Source organism: Symphalangus syndactylus, chromosome 21 (genome assembly GCF_028878055.3).
Source record: "Symphalangus syndactylus isolate Jambi chromosome 21, NHGRI_mSymSyn1-v2.1_pri, whole genome shotgun sequence".
NCBI lineage: Eukaryota > Metazoa > Chordata > Mammalia > Primates > Hylobatidae > Symphalangus > Symphalangus syndactylus.
The window spans coordinates 48,685,317-48,700,699 of NC_072443.2; the positions used below are offsets into that span (position 1 = coordinate 48,685,317).

General features: G+C 44.6%; 1 protein-coding gene across 2 annotated transcripts in view; it reads right to left on the minus strand.

Moving 5' to 3' along the window:
* The window catches only part of ITGB5 (integrin subunit beta 5), a 123,140-nt gene that overhangs the window by 90,838 nt on the left and 16,919 nt on the right, over window positions 1–15,383 (minus strand). For both annotated transcript variants that reach the window (XM_055259688.2, XM_055259690.2), the window contains exon 3: window positions 4,189–4,393. In XM_055259688.2, the coding sequence (XP_055115663.2) occupies window positions 4,189–4,393 (205 nt within the window). The remainder of the gene's footprint in view (window positions 1–4,188; window positions 4,394–15,383) is intronic.

Consider the following 15,383-nt stretch of genomic DNA (forward strand, 5'->3'; position numbering starts at 1 on the left):
ACGCCTGTAATCCCAGTACTTTGGGAGGCTGAGGTGGGCGAATGACTTGAGCCCAGGAGTTCGAGACCAGCTTGGCCAACGTGGTGAAACTCTGTCTCTACTAAAAATACAAAAATTAGCCAGGTGTAGTGGTGTGCGCCTGTAGTCCCAGCTACTCAGGAGGCTGAGGCATAAGAATTGTTTGAACCTCGGAGGCTGCAGTGAGCTGAAATCATGTCACTGCACTCCAGCCTGGGCGACAGAGCGAGACTCTGTCTCTCTCTCTCTATATAGATAGATAGATACATGAAAAACCAACCCCTATATACCTGAAAGCCCTCCTTAGAGTCAGGGGGGAAATACCCTGAGGCAAATATGCATTTTGCATAACTGAAAATTTTGCTAACTGCGACATACCATTTTTCTCTCCCCCCAAACAAATTCTTCGGGTTTGCCTGTACTTCTCTTTGTAAATATTAAAATTATATTTTCAAAATTTTAAGAGGCATCATTGGTTTCAAGTGTTTCTACCTTTGGGAAACATATTCACAATGCTTGTAGGTCTTAGGAACTCGTATTTTCATCAAATCTCTTCCTAGTCTTCATCTCTTCAGACTGAACCCTCTTCATAGTCTGGGTGTGTTTTCAGGAGGCAGTCAGCTCCTCCATCCAATTCACACCCCCAGCACTGGGCTCTCCACCACGACACCTTACACAAGACAGAGCTGCACACAGCACCCACACTGTGGTTTTGTATAAACATAGGGTCATGGTTTCCGTTTTATTTCTAATACCAGAAACCATATCATAATGCTTAGCAGGAGATGTAACTATACCAAATAAGAATGATTTTTTTCTTTAATTGAGCATATATTGAGTTTTATGCATAAATATGGATTGTATACAAACCTGCCGTTACTCAAATCACTTGTTTTTTATTTTGGGTTCTTGTTGTTGTTGTTGTTGTTTAGAGTCTCACTTTCATCCAGGCTGGACCCTCAAACTCCGGGGTTCAAGGGATCCTCCCACCTCAGTCTCCCCGATAGCAACGGGGTCACACTATGTTGCCCAGGCTGGTCACGGATTTCTGATCTCAGTTGATCCTCTCTCCTTGGCCTCCCAAACCACTGAGATTATAGGCATAAGCCACCACACCCAGCCTTCACTAACTCTCTAACTCTCTAACTCTTCTACAGGGACTGCTGTAAAGGCCAGTTGATAGTCAAACCAGACAACCATCTCTGCTCACACTCACACCTTAATTCCGATTTTAAAAACTGGAATTATTAAAGTGTGGACATCTTTGGATTTGTGTGATGCAATTCTTTCCTAAGTTAAGTCTACCCTAAAGAAGAAAGATTTGCCACCATAAAGTATACTTCCTGGAGAGAACACCACAGGCTTTGAGAGCTATTCTAGATGAGGAGTTCCGAAAATGTAAATTAAAACCTTCCTCCACAATGGCTCTGAAACTACAAACTCTTTTGGAGGTATGAATTTTTGTCCTAATTTTCAAAGATTATTGAATGAAAATAGCACGATTATACATACATTATGATAATAAGTATATGAAAAATACAAAGAGGTGAATAAAGACAGGGGACATAGTAAAAATGAAAAATAATTTCATGTGTTATTGCTATACTGTTACTATGATAAAAAAGAAGAGATGGCATTCACATTAGTCAATACACTATTCTTATACAACACAATGTTCCAATATATTAATAGTCTACAACAACTCCTATATCCCCTATCAGTCCAAACCCTGGACCCTGAGCCTGTCTTTACGTAAGAGATTTCTCTTTCCGCAGAGGACATTACCAACCATCTGCCCACATAAGGGCTCAGCTGACTTTTTCTACCCACTCACACAGCTCTGTAAGAGTTCTCTTCCTTTTCTCTCTCAACTCAGTATCTCACTAAACTAAAAGGCTGAGTGTCGCTTATAGTGAGAAGGTTTGCAAAAATCCTAACTTCAATTAATCTGAACACTGATTCCCGGGCAGGCAACCCAATAGTTTAGGCTTCTCTATCAGCAGGGCCATCTTACACTCTTCTTTTGTTTCTTATTTTCAAGCCAATTAAAATAGACAAAATAAAACATTTCTCAACTGTATGATAACTTGGAGCTCTTTCTTTAAAAACTCATGGTGCACACCATACGATGATAACCACAGCAACAACAACGAGCTTTACTGAGTGCTTACCACGTGCAGCACTGTGTTAAATCCATTTCCGAGGCACTGAGCATCCCTGGTCAAACCTCCATCTGGCACCCTTGGCTACTGCTCTTTGAAAATAATAAAAATTTTAACTTTGAAAAGTTCACTGATATAAAAAGTCCATTTAAGCCTCTGAACATGCCCACGAGGAACAAAGGTGACAAAGACCCTAAGATGCTGAGAGATGGAGTAACTTGCCCAGGGCCTCCAAGCTAGGGACAGAGCCAGAGCTGGTCAAGAGAGCCAGCCAGATCCATGATCTTTCCACTGCTACAAGCTTCCCTGGAGTCTACATAAACCATGTACAAATAGTTACTGCCAGTGGTTTCCTAGACCATGGGATAGAAGAAAACGGCAAAAAATCAGTGAAATGTGAAAAAATCTGCCCCTTCCCAATAGTGTAATACTTTCTAATTTAGCCACATGCACATCCAACCCTTTGACGTTTCAAGGTTTCTAATATGCAGAATATTCGATGATAAAAGTGGTGAACTAGAAACAACCATGGGTTTGTGATTACCAAGACCTGGGGCTGAATTGATTCACCACTTACTAACTGAGAGACCTTGAGCAGGTTTTTTCCTTGTGCGTAAAATGAGAGCTACCTGGCCGGGCATGGTGGTTCACGCCTGTAACCCCAGCACTTTGGGAGGCCGAGGAGGGTAGAACACCTGAGGTCAGGAGTTCAAGGCCAGCCTGGCCAACATGGTGAAACCCCGTCACTACTAAAAATACAAAAAAAAAAAAAAAAAAATTAGCTGGGCGTGGTGGTACACACCCAGCTACTAGGGAGGCTGAGGCAGGAGAATCTCTTGAACCCGGGAGGTGGAGGTTGCAATGAGCCAAGATTGTGCCACTGCACTCTAGCCTGGGTGACAGAGCGATATTTCATCTTAAAAAAAAAAAAAAATAGCTACCTTAAAGTTAGGTCAAGTGTTTAGCACATAGTAGGTGTGCAAAACTGTTTCTTTATATTACATTATAAGTAATTATATTACTATTTCCTTACAGTAAGCAACTCTAAGGCTTGCAGGGCCCCATGGTCACAAAACAAAATATCTCCACTCTAAAAGGTTTGTCCTTGCAGAATGCTACAGACTCAAATGGAATTTGCTGATGGGAAAAAACACTTTTTCCTAAAAGTGGCATGTTTCCTGAGCAACTTGCATTCACTAAGGAGTAAATCTACCAGCATCCAGCATTATTCACAAGAGCCAAAAGTTGAAGACAACCTAAATGTTCATTGACAGACAAATGAATAAACAAAATGTGATACACCCATACAATGAAATATTACTCAGCCAAAAAAGGAATGAAGTTCTGACACATGCCAAAATATGTGTGAAACTTGAAAACATTACACTTAGTGAAATAAGTCAGACTTCAAAGGACAAATATTGGATGATTCCACTTATGGTAGGTACCTGGACTAGTCAAGTTCGGAGTCGGAAAGTAGAGTGGGCAGCCACTACACCCTGAATGACTGTAATTTCTGCCATCAGTTGCTCCCTGATTTAAACAAAATTTAAAAATAAAAATAAATGAAAAATAAAAAATAAAGTAGAATGCCAGTTACCAGGAACCAAGGGAAAGAGAGAATGAGGAGTTAATGTTTAATGGGTATAGATTTTCTGTTTAGGACGACAAAAACGTTCCGGAAATAGATACTGATGTTTATACAATACTGTGAATTTAATGCTGCTGAACTGTACACTTGAAAATGCTTAAATGGTAAATGTTATGTATATTTAAACACAATTGTTTAAAAATAGCAAAGATCTTCCTCTGTCCACAGGAGCCTGTCCACAGACACATCAATAAGAACATACTCTGCTTCCTGAGGTCTGGGCCTCGCCTCCCCATCACCATCTCGTGGCTCTGATCTCAGCCTGGCCTGACTCATTGTCCCATTATTAACAAGTCCCACCTCCCCCATGGGCCTTCCTGATCCCAGAGCATCCAGCCCTTTCTGTGGGCAACTCACCGGGACGGAGGTTCACGGCAATCTCCTGTGGTGTCATCTGAATGACGTCCCAGCCCGCAGAGCCCGAACCCTTGCTGCTGAGGGGCAGGCTCCTCAGGACATGGAAGCTGCTGGCTGGGCTCTCTATCTCACCTCCACAGCCATTTCTGACAAGGTTTGCCCTCAAGTCACACCGAGAGGTGATGGACCGTGGGCTTCCAAAGTCCTAGGCAGGGAAAAAGAGGAAGAGAGCAGGAGGTGGTCAGGGTGTCTCCTGAAAACATCGCATGTCGTGGCTGCGTCTCCATCCGGTTGACCTTAAATTCTCTACTTTCCATTTTCATTGTCTGAAAATGGACGAAATGGTAATCCCTATCCCAGATGATTCACCAAGTATTGTAAGGATTAACTGAGCTGCTAGATATGAAAGCATTTTGTAAACTGTAAACACATAATAAAAATGTTCGGTTTTGTTGTTATTTTGATGGTTAAAATGCTCCTAATTGCCTACATGATTAGCAAGAGAAAGAACAGAAATGATTAGAAGTTGTACAGCTAAAATTATTTAAAAGTTGTTATATATTGCTGGGCGTGGTGGCTCATGCCTGTAATCCCAGCTATTTGGGAGGCCGAGGTGGGAGGATTGCTTGAGATCAATAGTTTGAGACCAGCCTGGGCAACATAATGAGACCTCATCTCTAAAAATAAATAAATAAGTAGATGAAATAATATATAGTTAAATAAATAAGATGACATATAAGTAGCTGAAGTCTTCCCTTGGGCATTCAAGAGTTAACCTTTAAGCTGTTCACTTATCGTCTTTCACAGGCATTGGATGCTGGATAATCATTCAGGAGAACAACGTGGCAGTACAGGTCATATCCACTGACCCAGTGCTCTACTCCAAGAAACTTACTACAAGAAAATCATCTAAAGAGAAAGGAGAAACTCTATGTGATGTATATGGCAGTATTATTTATAATATAATCTTTAAAAGTTGCAAGCCTAAATCCTTAAACCAGAAGAATAACATATCACTTCAATAGATGCAGTCATTATAAATAATTATGAGAATTAAGAAGAAATTTAAAATATTTACACTAAGGAGGAAAAAAAACCCAGAATATAGAATCGTATTTACTAGGATTTGAAGGAACAATTTTAAATGAGGTGCTATAGTAAAGTGACAAAAACATTTTTATCTTTGTTGTTTGTGTGATAACGATACATTGATAAGAAAAATCTTTCTTTGGGTTTGGGAGAAAGCTGGACATCAGAACAACTCAACCTCATTTGGGACACCAGGAGGTTAAGGTATTAACTTTAAAATGAAACAATATACTTTATTATAAAACATGAAGCCTCCCTGGTCATTTCCGGCAAAGGGGTTTCACCTTTTCCCTGGTGAATGTGAAAAACAAGATTCCCCTCCGCTCTGGCAGGCTGGAGGCCAATGCTGTCCTATGAGTCTTTCTGGAAGAGTTAAGACACTGGTCTCTTCCTCTTCCCTCTGGAACACTTTGCCAGAAGCCTCATGTGAGTCAGCATCCCTTGACCACTTTGTTAGAAGCCAGACTGCTGGCAGAGGCACAAAAATCAGAGGAATGCACCCTCCCTCAAGGTCTCAGATGTCCTGGAACTACCCAATGCCCTTTAGAATCCTTGTAAAATTCAAGACCAAGAAGTCAGCCTGGTCTGGTGGCTCACACCTGTAATCCCAGCCCTTTGAGAGACTGAGGCAGGAGGATCATTTGGGCCAAGAGTTCAATGCTGCAGTGAACTGCGATTGTGCCACTGCACTCCAGCCTGGGCGAGAGAGCAAGAGCCTGTCTCAGAAAAACAAAAAACAAACACAAAAAAGAACAAGAAGTCAAGAAGACGCTGCAGTGTTTTCAAATAAGTAAAGCCAGATGTATTGTCCTAAGCCTATGGTATGTTTGTTTTTTGGGTTTTTTTTTTTTTTTAAATAACGATTTATTTGTGCATTAAATCCCCGAGGATCTTGCCTGTCAACAACCTCCAGGACTACACCAAAGGTATAAGTGGCTCCATAAACACTTGTAATGAAACAAGGTTAGTAAAATGAGTTTTCTGGCCAGACATGGTGGCTCATGCCAGCACTTTAGGAGGCTGAGGCAGGAGGATCTCTTGAGCCCAAGAGCTCCAGGCTGCAGTGGGCTATGATCCATGCCAATGCACGCCAGCCTGAGTGACAGTGAGACTTTGTTTAAAAAAAAAAAATACACACACACACACATATATATATATATATTATTCTGGCCTTAGTTTTTTTCTTTTTTTTTTGAGACCGAGTCTTGCTCTGTCACCAGACTGGAGTGCAGTGAGTGGCGCAATCTCAGCTCACTACAACCTCCAACTCCCTGATTCAAGCGATTCTCCTGCCTCAGCCTCCTGAGTAGCTGGGATTACAGCCACACACCACCATGCCCAGCTAATTTTTGTATTTTTAGTAGAGACGGGGTTTCACCATGTTGGCGAGGATGGCCTTGATCCCCTGGCCTTGTGATCTGCCTGCCTTGGCTTCCCAAAGTGCTGGGATTACAGGCATGAGCCACCGTGCCTGGCCTCTGGCCTTAGATTTAAAAGCAGAGCTTTCTACATGGGGTTCCAGGTGGTCAAGCTTGGCTCTGATATAGCAGTTCTAGTGAAGCAGTGAGAAGAAAAACACAGCGTTCAGGAAAAGGAGGTGTAACAACCTAAGGGCCCTGCCAGTTTGGGTCTGCTGTCTTGAGCTGTCTGAAGTAGATGTCTAATTAGCTTTCCAGAGCTTGAAGAGCTCAGGGACTTGCCTGCCCAGTGCTTACTATGCTAGAGAATTTCTGACTTTCTCACTGGCGAATTGAGCCTTGCTATCCAGCCCCTCTGCTTCTGAGGAGCTGACTATACTTGGCCCAGTTCTGTTTGTCAAGGTGCACCTGTTTTGATCAGTCCAGTGCACAGCCCCACCACCAGGGTGGCAGTGGAAACATGGTCAGTTTCCTCAGAGTAATGGGAACCCCTGACACCTCTCCCACTGGTCTGGACCAGCTTACACTCTAGAATAGACCAGGGCACAGAGCCAACCTGCTTCACCTAAGCAGGAGGCAGGTGCACAATTCCTTCAGGTTGGTCAATGAGATGATCCCCCCACTGCTGGGATACTTGCACTGGCAGTGAACTTCATCTGAGCTTCCCAACATCCTGCTCAAAGGGGTTTTTGATAGACACTACCCGTCACTGATGAAGGACTTGTACAGGGCCAAATGTATCTGCTGGGACCATCAGGAGACTTAAAGTCTAAATCATATTTCCCAGACCTGAAGAACTGTGAGGCAGCCAGGTCAGTGCTGATTACAACCCTAGTAGTGTCACTGGCTTTCCCAAGTACAGGCTGTAGCAGCTCTAGGGCTTCTTTATTCTCTAGGATGTTAAGAGCAAAGCCCTCTTCATGCCCTTCGTTGGTAGCAGCTTTCCCATGTTTCTCCTTAAAAACATTCTTCAGCTGAGGTTGTGATAAACCTCAGCTCCAGTGCATACGAGGCTTCCCTGAAGTTAGCTGCACCAACAACAAGAATCATGGGCTCCTGCACTGTCACCTGGTTGCCAGTGTGGAAACCACCATTAATCACATTAAAGCTGCAACTTGCAAGGTTGCACTGACTTTGGAAGTGCAGACCAAGTCAGCAACATGATGGTACAAAGGGAGTCCTATTCTCAGCAACTCCAGCTTTATAGACAGCAAAGGACACCCAATATGCCATGTGGACCAAAGTTAGATTTCCTCTCAGTGCCATGCATCTCTATCATCAGTGTCAAAGTTCACTTTCTTGCTACCTGGGTCAGGCCATATGGTTTTGTTGATGTGCTCAACAACTTTGAGACTTCTTTACCTATATATCGAGTTCTGTCATTATTGTCCCAGAGCTCTAGGAACTCAGAGCCACTAGCTGAGGCACCACGGGGTAAGGCAGGTCTGAAGAAGATTTTGAGGGTAAGGCAGCTACCTTAACAGGGAAATTCCCCTAAGAGGTGAAGATCTCTTTTGGCACGGAGTCCAAAAAATTGCTTTGACTAATCTCTTTTGATTTATTTTTGACCCAATAAGGAAGGAGTAAGCCATAACTGATTTGTAGCTATAGGTTCTTATTGCCCAAGAAAAGGATAGTGCTGCAGACCTCAACAGAGGGTGTCAGGCCACAAGCCAAGAGCTTCGCCTCTATTCCATGTATTCCTTCCTAAGTATTTTTGTTTTTATTTTTATTTTTGAGACGGAGTCTCACTCTGTCACCCAGGCTGGAGTGCAGTGGTGTAATCTCAGCTCACTGCAACCTCCGCTTCCTGGGTTCAAGTGATCCCACCGCCTTAGCCTGCTGAGTAGCTGGGATTACAAGCATGTGCTACTATGCCTGGCTAATTTTTGTATTTTTAGTAGAGACAGCGTTTTGCCATGTTGACCAGGCTGGTCTCGAACTCCTGACCTCAGATGATCACCATGGCTGCCCAAAATGCTGGGCTTACAGGCATAAGCCACAACACCTGGCCTAGATATTTTAATTTTGAACAAGGATAGATGCATATTTAAAGAGAGAAAACCAAAATGACAGAGACCAGGGGCATATCTGGTAATGGCTATGACCTTCCAGGTATACAAACATTATAAATCTGGAAAATGTCTCTTAACCCTTAGTAGTTTAAGGTAAAAAAAGAAAAAAAAAGAAAAAAAAGAAAGAGAGAGAGGAGAAAGAAAGAAAGAGAGAGAGAGAGAGAAAGGAAGAAAGAAAGAGAAAAAGAAAGAAAGAAAAAAGAAAGTAAATGTCTCAAGGCCTATATTTCTATTTTTTTTGAGATGGAGTCTTGCTCTGTCGTCCAGGCTGGAGTGCAGTGATGCGATCTCGGCTCACTGCAAGCTCCGCCTCCCGGTTCAAGCCATTCTCCTGCCTCAGCCTCCTGAGTAGCTGGGACTACAGGTGCCTGCCACCACGCCCAGCTTTTTGTATTTTTAGTAGAGACAGGGTTTCACCGTGTTAACTAGGATAGTCTCGATCTCCTGACCTCGTGATCCACCTGCCTCAGCCTCCCAAAGTGCTGGGATTACAGGTGTGAGCCACCACCACATCTGGCCCCTCAATACCTATATTTCTAAGCTCCAAATTCAATGAATACGGATGCCTCACATCATAAAGCCTTAGAGAAAAGGCAGACTCATGTTTAAGAAAATCCTCCTTCCTAAGCAAATTAATGCAGGAACAGAAAACCAAATACCACGTTTTCACTTATCAGTGGGACCTAAACATTGAGCACCCACAGACAAACATGGGAACAACAGATACTGTGAACTACCGGGACAGGAGGGTTTATGGGTCGAAAAACTACTTAATGGGTACTACGCTCACTACTTAGAGTGCAATATACCCATATAACAAACCTGCACATGTACCCTCTGTATCTAACATGAAAGTTGAAAAAAAAAAAGAAAAAGAAAGTCCTCCTCACATGAATGACATCCTCATGTCTGATGGTGTAACAGCTTCAGATCCCAGAGACCTGACACTCAGACCCTCTGCCAGGTGTCAGACATAGTAAGTTCCAAGGGGCAGGGCCCTTGACTGCATCACCTGGTGCCATCCCCTGGCTTCCACAGGTGGGGAATCAGAGGTCTACAAGCCTAAGTTCACCCAAGAAGTTGAAGTTCATCTGGCCCTGGCTTCTTGGGCCCAAATCCAGTGCTCTTTGCAGCATGTGCCGCCTCCCATTTTAGCCAAGGCCACTGCCAAGTTCTGCAGCAGGAAACTAACTTTGGGCCCACAGCTTCCATCCTTCTGAAGGCAGCAATTCTTTGCTGCCCCAAATTCAGAGATCTGTTACCTACCAAACATGAGGGATAAATATCCTTTTGCAGAGAAACAGGTACAGAGGGGTCTCAACCTATAGGAGAGGAGACTTCATCTCAACAGGGAAAAATGGCAACCTTTTGTTCAAGGAACAAAAGGAATCCAAGCAAGAAGGATGGCTTCTAATGGGCCACAACACAACTGCTTGTAGATGCTCCCCATGCTCTATGCTGGAAGAGGTTCCTGTACACAAACAAAGCATTGATCCCTGGTCTCCAGAAATGCCCTTATTAAACTCTCCAAAGGGGAAAAGCAGCAGAATGGAAATAAAAAGCTGAAGTGTCCTTTGCAGCCTTTTTTTTTTTTTTTTTTGAGAGACTGGGTCTCTCTCTGTCGCCTAGGCTGGAGTGCAGTGACATGATCACCACTCACTGCAGCTTCAACTTCGCAGGCTCAAGCTGTCTCCCCACCTCAGCCTCCCAAGTAGCTGGGACTACAAGCAGGTGCCACCACATCCCACTGATTTTTTACTTTTTTTGTAGAGACCAGGTCTCACTATGTTGCCCAGGCTGGTCTACAACTCCTGGGCTCAAGCAATCCTCTCGCCTCAGCCTCCCGAAGTGCTGGGATTATACACGCCTGGCCTTTTGCTGCTTTTAGTTACTAAGTCGTAATAATATAAAAGAGAAAAGAGAGGTGTTTAAAATTTAGATTGTTTTTAGTTTGTTACAACACTGGTATTTGCAACTTACTGTAAGCCACCATGCGCACTCACCCCATCATCACTGTTACATGGAGGATAAGATGAGGTCTGCTACTTATTATAATATGTTAACACCTGACTCCATATATATTTTGTTTGTTTGTTTTTGAGATGGAATCTTGCTCTGTCACCTAGGCTGGAGTGCAGTGGTGTGATCTTGGCTCACTGCAACTTCTGCCTCCTGGTGTCAAGTGATTCTCATGCCTCAGCCTCCTGAATAGCTGGGACTACAGGCGCCCACTGCTATGCCTGGCTAATTTTTGTATTTTTAGTAGAGATGGGGTTTCGCCATGTTGGCCAGGCTGGTCTTGAACTGCTAAGTTCAAGTGATCCACCCGCTTCAGCCTCCCAAAGTGCTGGGATTACAGGCATGAGTCACCATGCCCAGCTGCTCCCTTACATATTTTTTGCTAATCAAGGTCTCTTACCCTGCAGTCAAGGCTAGTGCTCAATGGGTGCTTGGCTGTCCAGCATCACAGCCAGTGCATTCAGGTTCCTCTATGCCAGACCAGACATTACATTATTTGAGTGCCATCCTGCCTACTATTGCTGAAGGCTAAAACTCTAAAAAGGTGAGGGTGATTGTTTTGGGGGAAAAGACAAATTCTTGTTTGTTTCTGAAATAGAGTAGAAAGTTGAGAAACTGTAGGCCCTTGAACAAAAGGAACCCAAGCAAGAAAGGAAGCCAGCATGCCCAATCCCTGGGATGAAGAGGGAAGAAACAAACTGGGAAACAGGCAGAAAGCCCAGGGGAGAAGTGGACGCAGGCGGGGAGCTGGCTTCTTGCTAAGGCTGACCTTTCTGGCTGGGATACGGCAGGGCCTGGCCCCCTGACCAGCCACGCCTGCAGCTCCAACTTGGCAGAACCCTCAGGGATTTGAGGGGAAGGTAGCTGATGACAACCAAAATGTGTGTTGTGTGCCAGCAACACACTGCCACGTATACTCCCTGCCTGGGGGATGGAGAAATCCCTCTGCCAGCTTTCAATGGACTTATTAATTCATTGAACAAATATTTATGAAGTGTCTACAATAGGCCAATATTATTTCTTTCATTTAATCTGACCACAAGATGTTCTTTCAAGAATCTATAGTTTATGTGAGCTGGATTGAATATTGATTCATTTCAGTTGGCCCATCTTGCTTCCCAGCCTCTCACCTGTCTCCCTTCTCATGTTCCTACCTCCAATCCTACTGATGCTTCATTGCTTCTTCTCCACATCCACTTCCCCAGGCAAAGACCACTCACCCCAGCCCAGGCTTCACTAGTCTTCTCCCATGCCCAACCCCATTTCCATGCATCCATGGCCTCACTGTTCTTCTCCCTGTGGGAATTCAGCTCCACAGCGGTGGCCTTGCCTAACCTGGTCCTTCTCCCAGATTTCACAGCAGCCTGGTACTGCCCACAGCCACACCATTTCGCGGAGCCTCATATTCACACCCCAACAACCTCCCAACTTCTGCAAGCCCTAAGTGCAATCTCTGTCTGTCTTTGCCTCCTCCCTTGCTTTCCCCAACCCTGCTTTCTCTTCTCACAGGGAGCACTGATCCCTCAGCCTTGCCCACTTCTCCCAAACCACTGTCCTCTTGCGAGTGACACGAGCATAAGCTGCCAGTACACTGGGCCCATTCTCCCTTACTTCTGGGGCACAAAGCTAGAGCAAGTCTCCCAGTTCTCATTGCAGTTAGGCAATGCCATGTGGCTGGGTTTTAGGCAACAGTGTGAGTAGGAAGAATGTGGGCTACCTCTAGGCCCTGCTTGAAAGCATCTGCACACTCTCCTCCAGGCACATTCCTCATGACAATTGGCTGGGTTGTAAAATTTACAATCTTAGAGGGGAAACAAAATGTCCATTTTAAAAAATGATGGACAAAATAGATCATAAACTGCTGGGGTTTGTTGTGTGTTGATATGGTCAGGCTTTGTGTTCCCACCCAAATCTCATGTTGAATTGTAATCCCTATAATCCCCATAATCCTCACATATCAAGGGAGAGACCAAGTGGAGGTAACTGAATCATGGGGGTGGTTTCCCCCATGCTGTTCTCTTGATGGTGAGTGAGTTCTCCTGAGATCTGATAGTTTCATAAGGTGCTCTTCCCCCTTTGCTCAGCACTTCTCCTTCCTGACACCTTGTGAAGAAGATGCATTGCTTCCCCTTCACCTTCCACCACGGTTGTAAGTTTCCTGAGGCCTCCCCAGCCATGCCGAACTGTGAGTCAATTCAACCCCTTTCCTTTAAAATTACCCAGTCTTGGGTATTTCCTTATAGCAATGTGAGAACAGACTAATACATGTGTCTTAAGCTGTGCTGTATAAACAGCACCATAAGGGCTGAGAAGCTGGCTGAGAAGCAGGCAGCCAAGGCTGTGTAGAACAAGGTAGAGAGTGTGTTGCAGAGAGGCAGGGGCAGCATGGACAGGCCAAGACAGGCAGTGACCCATACATCCTGGTCTCAGAGTAGGGGAGAGTCTGGCAACTCTGGATATGAGGGCAGAGAGTAAGTCTGAAACCCTCAGGTAAACCATGGTGTGAAAATAAAGGCAACAGGCCAGGCACAGTGGCTCACTGTCTGTAATCCCAGCACATTGGGAAGCCAAGGCGAGTTTAGCCCAGGAGTTCAAGACCAGCCTGGGTAACACAGTGAGACCTGTTCTCTATCATAAAAAAAAAAAAAAAAAATCAAAAACTTGCCTGGATGTTGTGGAATAGGCCTATAGTCCCAGCTACTCGGGAGGCTAAGGTGGGGGGATGACTTGAGTCTGAGAGATTGAGGCTGCAGTGAGCTATGATCACACCACTGCACTGCAGCCTGGGCAACAGAGTAAGACCCTGTCTCAGAAAATAAATAAACTAAATGATTAAAAATGAAAAAAAAAAAAAGTAAATGAAGGCAAGAGAGCCAGGGCTGATGTGACACAGAGCCAACTAAGAGAGAACCAGCAAGAGCACCGTGCATGGGGTGGTGGGGAAGGACACTGGTGAACTCACACATGATGCCTGTGGGAGGAAACGGAGCCAGCAGGCATGAAATTCGGTTACAAGGAATGTGAAATGGAGGGATAAGGAGTCGCCATGCCCACTTCAAGTAAAATAAGGGTAAGTCTTCATGGGCTCTAGAGCAGGAGAATCCCCATGGAATGTGCCATGGGATTCATCCTCACAGGTTGGGAACCTGGCCCTCACCAGCTGTCTACTGGGCAGCAACCCTAAGTGTACACACATATCATATGCTCATTACATCTTTGATGATGTCCTGGGATATATGGTTAAGAAGGCACCCAGCCACACTTACTCTATCTTGCTAAGGGGTAGGGGTTCATCAAAACCATTCGTGGCCAAGCATGGCGGCTCACGCCTGTAATCCCAGCACTTTGGGAGGCAGAGGCAGGCAGATCACTTGAGCCCAGGAGTTCGAGACCAGCCTGGGCAACATGGTGAAACCCCATCTCTACTAAAAATACAAAAATTAGACAGGTATGGTGGCGTGTGCCTGTAATCCCAGCTACTCAGGAAGCTGGGTGGGAGAATCACCTGGGACTGGGAGGTTGAGGCTGGAGTGAGCCATGATTGTATCATGCACTCCAGCCTGGACGATGAGAGTGAGACCCTGCCTCAAATGAATAAATAAATAAATAACCATTCCTGAACTCTCCTAACCTGGCTCTCTAAAACACACCCATGTCCTGGGGAAAGGTCACCCCCAAAGAAGATGGGAAGCTGCATTCCAGGGCAGAGATCATAGGAATTTCTTCAGCTAAGAATGAGGCTCCCGATGAGCAGAGAGGGAGCCCAGTGGGATAGACAGGGAACCTAAGTGTGGGCTGGGGTGATAACAAGCTCCTAGGGACACCTTCATTTACTATCAGCATCAGGAAGTCTGACTTGTGGAAGTACTAGCACAAGAAAGGAAGCTACTTAAAGTAAAAATGGATCTGGCTTCTGGATTTTCTAGCCACAGGCCACTAGAAAATACTCATGGATGACAGTGGCAGCCATTCAGAAGGCTCAGCTAATCAGCCTTGTCCACAAGTTCTCTCATGCACCGAGCTCATTTCACACTCCCAGTCATGCTGGAGGGTGGGAACAGTCACCTTCATTTTACATATCAAGAAATTAAGAGTAAATCATGGCAAAGGGGGGTTGAAACTTTGGTTTTGCTCACTCCATGTCTTTTTAACAGTACTCTTATATCAAATACAAATTCCTGCCAGATTCTTGGCTGGATACTGGGTATCCAACATGAATACGACAGTTTAGTTTCTCAAGGAGATGATGATTTAGTTGGTAACAGGCATGAAAACAAATTAAAACAAAAAGAGGTTATAAGTGCTAAAGAAGCACAGAGTACAGAGAGACAAAGAGGTAGTCATGGCCTGCACCTAGCAGACACACAATAAATAGCCATCCAGTGAAATCCTTTGAGCAACTAGTATGTGGTAAGCATCATTCAGAATACAGCAATGAAGAAAACAGATAGAAACCCTGCCCCAGCCAGGCATGGTGGATCACGCCTATAATCCCAGCACTTTGGGAGGCCAAGGTGGGTGGATCACGAGGTCAGGAGTTCAAGACCAGCCTGGTCAAGATGGTGAAACCCCATCTCTACTGAAAATACAAAAA